The sequence below is a fragment of the Amblyraja radiata genome, chromosome 25, assembly GCF_010909765.2.
Source record: "Amblyraja radiata isolate CabotCenter1 chromosome 25, sAmbRad1.1.pri, whole genome shotgun sequence".
In the NCBI taxonomy this organism is placed as follows: Eukaryota; Metazoa; Chordata; class Chondrichthyes; order Rajiformes; family Rajidae; genus Amblyraja; species Amblyraja radiata.
Genome location: NC_045980.1, coordinates 18679989 through 18687734, shown reverse-complemented (window position 1 = coordinate 18687734; position 7746 = coordinate 18679989). Strand labels below are relative to the sequence as shown.

Below are 7746 nucleotides of genomic sequence, written 5' to 3'. Positions count from 1 at the left end.
ATCAGTTGTATGCTATATTTTGCCAGTTCCTGCCAAAACAAAACGTTTCAGTAACATCTGGTGTTCAGTCGGTTTGGCATGTGCAAATATGGATAAACCTGCAAAAAAGAAAAGACTGCAGCTATAACAAGCAATGGGAAGCAAAAAAGATGTGGGTTAAGCCCGTCAGCAGTGACTCGACGAAGGCCTTCTGTACTTTATGCCGTTGGGAATTTGTCCCTTATTTTGACCTTTTTGTCCCCTATTTGGGAGTGAGTTGGTAACCCTACTCTCTCTACACCAACGACTGCACCTCCACAATACTGCACAGTCAAGCTTCTCAAGTTTGCGGACGACAAAACCCTGATTGGACTGATCCAGGATGGGGAGGAATCTGCCTACAGACAGGAAGTGACACAGCTGGCCTCCTGGTGCCATCGCAACAACCTGGAGCTCAATGCTCTTAAGACAGTGGAATTGATTGTAGACTTTAGGAGAGCTCCCCCTCCCCTCCCCCCACTCACCATCAACAACACCACAGTCACATTTATGGAGTCATTTAAGTTCCTTGGAATCATCATCTCCAGGGACCTTAAATGGGAGGCCACCATCGACTCCACAGTCAAAAATGCCCAACAGAGGATGTACTTCCTGCGGCAGCTGAGAAAACACAACCTGCTACAGGTAATGATGGTCCAGTTTTATACTGCCATCATAAAGTCTGTCCTCGCCTTCTCCATCATGGTCTGGTTTGGCTCAGCCACCAAGCATGACATCCGGAGGCTGCAGCGCATCGTTCGATCAGCCGAGAAGGTTGTTGGCTGCAACCCCCCCCAAAATCAACCTTCCCCCCCCTCTCATCCTGGCCACAAACTCTTTGAAGCACTTCCCTCTGGAAGACGACTCCGGATTGTCAAAGCCGCCATGGTCAGACATAAAAACAGCTTTTTTTTCCATGAGCAGTAGCTCTAGTCTACTCTACAACTAAAAGTCTGTAGCCTCCTTTTACTCTGGTATTTTATTTCATTCTTTGCATGTTTAAATTACAATGTTTTATTCTTAATTGTTTACTGTATATCGTGTTGTTACTTGCGGGCAAAGCACCAAGGCTTATTTCTTGTATGTATACATACTTGGCTAATAGAGTGTATTCAGTTCTATTCAATTCAATTACCTGAACACATTACTGAAAATATGTATAAAAAATGGTCTGAAGAAGGGTCTCGACCCGAAACGTCACCCATTCCTTCTCTCCAGAGATGCTGCCTGTCCTGCTGAGTTACTCCAGCATTTTGTGTCTACTGTGAATGTAGATATGGTTTTGCTGTTTTAAAATTGGTTTCCAGTATCTATGAATCCGATTTGAAATATTTTGCAGGGAGCTGAATGATGTATACATGGTTAATTTAATACAAAATCTATACTTGAAAACATCTCTACAATATTTTGGCATGAAATTTGTATTTCTTTGTCATTTTACAGTGAATTAGTTTGTCCTGAACACTACAATATTTGTTCATATAAAATGTGTCCCAAAAGACATGAAGCAAAAAACTGGACAAGTTAGGTGAAAAAGAACCTTCATCTTAAATAAAAATAACACCATTAGGTATCATTTTAAATAATTCTCAAATGTTACTTCTGCTTCTATGTACCATTTCAATGCAAAAATCATAGGTATCACTAAATAAATTAACAAACAGCATTAAACATTGTCGCCTGTAACAATAATTATTTACATTTACAGATATGAAGTAGTGAATAGCCAAGTTCAGTCCAAGGTAGACAAAATTTTCCAGCATCTGCAGTTCCTTCTTAAACATTCAGTCCAAGGGCTGCTCTTAGCCCTTTGTTGAGTGCCTGAATTTTTCTGGAATAAAATTTGGTTTTGAGTTTGCATATGTTTGAGTACAGTTGAAGTTCTTGGAAATACATCATCAAGCCTAAAGATACTAAACAAAATGATTCAAAATCTGCAGTAGAGTTTATGTTGGTGGTGGATTGCAGACACCCTGAAAGCTAGTGAGCTTCTACGTTGGAAAGGATTAGGATTTTCAAGTTCATTTTAAAACCACGCAACTTACCTGCATATGGAGTTAAGCTTCCAGCTGCCCTCCTCAACTGATTAAGTCACTCATCGGTTTGATGTTATCTGGAGCAGGATTGAAGAATTACAGTTCCCACTCACAGATCTATTCCGTCACATCTCTTCTCACAGGCCAGGACACGTGGCTGTGATCACAGTAACTTTCACGAAAGCAAATAAGGCCAGTTTATGTGTCAGAATATAGAGTCATAGAGAGATGTTGCATGGAATCAGGCCATTCGCCCCAACGGGTCTAGGCTGCCCATCAATCACTGATTTGCATTAATCCTTTTGACCAGTCTTACATTAATCCCATTCCAACTCACTGTTCTTTGGGATGGAAGGAAGCTGGAGGAAAGCCTTGTGATCGTATAGAGAGCATGCAAACTCCACACATATCACCCAAGGTCTGGATTGAAATGTGTTTGGCCATATGAGTCAGTTGCTTATACTAGCAATGCCACTGTTTTGCCCAGAAAGCCCATAGCTTTCCACAAAAGGTTGTCGTCTTACAGTACCAATAGACATTAAAAAGATCCTTGCTTCCATCTGGCTAAAACATTGGGATTCCAAAAGTACCTCTTCATGCAAAAAAAAAAATGTTGGGTTATAAAAGCTCTCAGAAATGTATAATATACATAAAGTAATCATACAGTTGAGGTGAACTCCATTCTAACTTCTTGTTTTGTAAGAAATGCCACTTAAGAATTTGAACCTAATTTCAGAGATTTGGCACTGACAACTGAGTGAGCTTCATCACAACTGTGTTAGAAAGTGAAGAGTAGGAACCACACTTGAGATAATGGTGCTCTCTGTTTGTGGATTACTAACTGGCACAGGTCTCATCCCAGACCATCCAACAAGCAGTGAATGGAATGGCGGCTTTGAAGATAGAATTTTAGTTCAAAGGGAAATTTATGTCTGATTAAGCTTAGTGAAGGATTCATGGCACTCATAGGTTCATAAGTGATAGGAGCAAAATTAGGCTATTTGGCCCATCAAGTCTACTCTGCCATTCAATCATGCCTGATCTATCTTTCCCTCTTAACCCCTTCTCCAGTCTTCTCCTCATTCTCCTGCCTTCTCTCCATAACCTCTGACACCCATGTTAATCAAGAACCTATCTATCTCTGTCTTAAAAATATCTATTGTCTTGGCCTCAGTGACATGACATTGTTTTGATGTCATTCCACCTGCAGGGTCCAATCTTCAGACAAAATTGGACAAGGCAATGCGTTACTTCCCCAGTTTCTCTTTGCTTGAAAGTGTTTCAAGAATCTTGTCAATGAGTCCTGAATTTAGATCTGCTTTGGGCAGAACACAGTGAACAGGTGCATTTGAGAGACTAACAGGTGCAGGGGCAAGAGATAAGTGGTTAATATGTGACTGTGTTATATAAAGGACTGATAATATTCATCATTAATAAAATACTTCAAAGAATGCTAAATGGAAAAAATAAAACTAAAAAAACAGGTAAAAAGACTTAATTTATCCTTTAATGAATATTTTTGACACACTTCTCATAGTTGGTATAAAACAGTGCTCTGTACATGGAAGTAAGTACGCTCTTAAAGACAGCATCATAAAAACATAGTGGCACCAAAAGTTGCACATTGTACATATAGTGAATAAGTGAATACTTTGGCCAGCAACCTGCATTAAAAGCCCATTGTCAAAATACAAAGATCCGTGGATAAAAACAAATACAAACCAAATCAGAGTCGCACGTTGCCTTAATTACAAAGTTAAACACTGCACTCTTAGCACCAGTAAGACACGTTTAAGTGGCTGTAATTGAAATGCTACCTTCAAGTACAAATTCAGAAATATCTGTAGATAAATACTTATAGTATATTTTCATGCCGAGATGGTGAAATATCCTATTTATTATGATGTAGAATTTTAAGGAGCAGCCCTCATTTCTCTGGTGTGTATTGATTTGGTGTGTAAGTAATCCATATTTTTTGCTGATTGGCTATCTATTTTAACATATGTCTGTTAGAACTAAAAAGATAAAAAATGTTTGAAGAATTACTGAAATGTAATGTTCAGATGTAACAGAAAATGTGTGTTTCTTGTGATGAATAAGGCATGGATTATTTTAATATTGTGAATAAAATTTTGAAACTATACTTATTTTGATCAAGGTGCAACAAATGCAACAGCTCACTTAAAACGATTTCCTTTACAGCCAGCCCCTTACTATCATGATGTAACAGGAGATCAACAAAACACTTTCAATAGAATTTAAAGAGACAGGATCCCATTTTGTGAAGCTTCTCCCAAACATTAATTCCAGTTGTTAAAATACATATTAAAATGCATCCTGATGTTAACTTCTCCTCACAAATAATGAATGGATGGGAAGTGGTGTATTCCAAAACCAAATATTGCAGTGTAGCTACACCACTGGCAAGGTAACAAATTTGTATGCCTTGCTCTTGTAAAAACACATTTAAAAGAGAGTTTAAAAAAAAGAATCTCTGTAATTGTTATTTACCTTTGATCTAAAATAGTTACATTCTAATTGAAGAGTCGTTACTGGCAAACCCATTTTAAAATCAAAAATAAAAGTCAACACCCTGAGTACACAGAGATTGTTGGGCAATTACACCACAATTTGAATATAAAAGAGAGTGAATAATCCTGCACGAATCAGCAGGTGTGCTTTTTGTTGGAGATAACAAGATGGAAGGTGACCAAGGGATGGTGTCTCATTAAAAATAAAAAAATCTCCACGTAATTAAACTATGATTTAAGTACATAATGTAAACTGATGATTATACAGAATTTCAGAAACATTAATCTACTTGTGATAGAAAGTAAAAGACAAAGTAAACATTTTCACAAAACATAGGAGAGGAAGCACCAGTGGCTGCCTTGTGGAATATTCACCAGTGCTCATAATGAGAAACCACAGAATAGTCAACTGTGGTGAACCAATGCATGATATCTATATCATATCTCTGAGATTCCCATTAAGAAAGCAGCCTCGAATGCAAATCATTTTCAGTACATATAAAGGAAAATGCCCACCGTTGGACGAGGCAAATCAAGTTAGTCCGCTGATGTATTACACTTAGGACAAATATAACAATTCCAGTGGTTTGGTAATCTGCTTACCCCAGTTTACCACCTGTTGTTGTAAAAGGGCACCAACAGTTGACATTGGCTGACGTTAATACTGTCCTTAATCATTTCTCTTCGGTTTTGTGTGCGAGCCTGTGCGAGATAATCTTGTAGGCTGCAAAGCTGCCTCGCTTACCTCTGAAGAAATTTGGAGGTATTGTGGCATAAGGGTCAACCCCAGATCCATGATCAGGTTCTGTGTTGACAAAGGCAAGGAAGTAAGTTCAGTAGGCAAAAACATAAAGGTTATTTGATTGTTAAACAAGCTTGCTTATGGTAGGTATGCAAAAATGACTTGGCAAATAAGTAATGATAGATGAAATTACTGTTATTATTTTGATTAATTGAAACTCAGCTACATATTTTCAATTCAATAGCACTCATTTGGGGAAAGTGCAGTAATTTGAAAAATAGAATTTGACTCGTCTGGTTGGGAGCATTGAATTTTATGTGGGGTTACTTAGTTGTATATACAATTTTGAAATGATTGTCACCAATCTCATCATACATGTGGACGATACTGTGTTTGTCTTTTTGACATAAATTATTTGATATTTATTATTAAAGATGAGAACATTGCAAATGTATTCATGAAGCATTATTTGGTTACAGCACTTTGGATAATTAATACCCAGTGTAAACGACATGCAAGATTTTCATTTGCAGTTTCAGACACTCCTTTGGTTAGAGGAACTTTAACAAAATCTTATGGAAATTTAATGAGAAATCAAATGAGAAATTCTGGGCTTGGCATTAAAAGATCAAAACATGATTAGGGGCTTACTTTTATTACAGAATTGCTATTAAAGAAACTATGAAACAATGTTGTACATTTTGTCATATTTATAAATAAAATAATCAAAATTATCTTTATAACTGAGTGATCTTTGCTCATCCTTTATCAATTACTCTATACGCAAATTTTGACAGCTATCTTTACAAAGTGTTCGTTTTTAGTCTGTGTTATGGCAATCACCAAGCCTTTATTTCATATATACTTTGACATTTTTCATGCAGATCAAATGAATGCACTTCTCTAAGCCTGCAATAAAAACAGTAAATCTAGGAATACCATGTATTTGATTGGCTGATATTTCCAGCAAGGACAAAAGAAAAATAAGGAATAACAAAATGTAATAGCCTTTTGGTTCAGCTCAATAATTAGATGAAGATTGCCAAAAACTTAATTCCAGGCAATCTTCAGCTGATTATTGAACAGGGCTGGTATTCTAATAAATGTATTCTATTGAAATACCAGGTTCTGTGACAGCAATTAAGACAGAAGACACCCCATTTTTAGGAGCACGTTCGATACACTAAATGCTGAAATAATCTGATGAATTCCAGGTGACCCTCTCGTTACAACAGTTCAGGTTACAGAAATTCTCCATTTAATAATTAACAATCACTACCAAACAACTTGTTCTCGGAGAATATACGTGAATAAAGAAACAAACTGTATCTTTATTCAATTTTGTAACGCAGGCTCAGATGACATGGCTTTGCATTATGGAAAGTCGTGACACACATCGTTTTTCCATAATGTGAGGGTTGCCTGAAGCATGAACCTGTCCTTTCTTTATTCAGATTGTTAAAGGCTTTAAGTGTGTTTGCAAAATTTTCAAGTTTTATTTCACATTTTCAACACTTGTCACTCGAGTTAAAGTGGGAATGATGTGAATTCAGGTGCTTTTTTTTGTTTAAAACATGGCAGAGGAAAGGCTTAATTATCTGGCATTTCCTTAGCTGGCATGCTGCAGTCACCAGCACTTCCGAGGAAACAAACAGACCAACAGAGGGCAGTATTGAGGGGATGCCCAGACTTACAACGGGTTAACCATCATCTCTGTTTAACATGCACGAGTCAGATTTGTGGTGAAAAACTGAGCATTTTACTGCACAAGGATAGTCTCAAACAATGTTATAAAAAGATTACAAATACGAATAACTTTTAACAATGAAAATTAAAACTCTTTTACACAGGGAGCTATAGGAAGAGTCACTATCTTCTCAGGAAAAGAGCAAAACCAGAAAGGGCCAAAATCCTCAATGGGAATTCAGAAAATTATTTAAAATGTATAGTGAGTAGGAAGGAACTGCAGATGCTGGTTTAAACAGAAGAGAAACACAAATTGCTGGAGTAGCTCAGCGGAACAGGCAGCATCTCTGGAGAGAAGGAATGGGTGATGTTTTGGGTGGAGACCCTTCTTCAGACTCTGAATAAAACTTGTAACATTATGCACAAATATGAACTCAAAACTGATTGCAGTAAAACTTGAGACTTAACCAATTAAGCATCACAATAATATTTTACTATTTTATGTGCAAGACATTACAAAGGATCTATATATTATTATTTTCTTTACATATTTTGTATTAAAAGTTGCAGTTTCCATTACTGTCCTTTTGTGCAGACTTTGAATAGTTCAATAACATTCTTGATTGGTAAAACCTGGGTCGTATTAACAGCACAACTTTTCCTGAGAGCATTTATCAAACAAAAATCATTGTTAATTATTTTGGTGAGTATAATTATGATCTGCCTATTATTA

General features: G+C 36.9%; 1 protein-coding gene across 3 annotated transcripts in view; it reads right to left on the bottom strand.

Moving 5' to 3' along the window:
* Positions 1-3541: 3541 nt before the first annotated feature.
* emid1 (EMI domain containing 1) overlaps positions 3542-7746 on the bottom strand; it is a 233281-nt gene continuing 229076 nt past the window's right edge. For all 3 annotated transcript variants that reach the window (XM_033043345.1, XM_033043346.1, XM_033043348.1), the window contains one exon: positions 3542-5390. In XM_033043345.1, the coding sequence (XP_032899236.1) occupies positions 5260-5390 (131 nt within the window). In that variant the 3' untranslated portion in view covers positions 3542-5259. The remainder of the gene's footprint in view (positions 5391-7746) is intronic.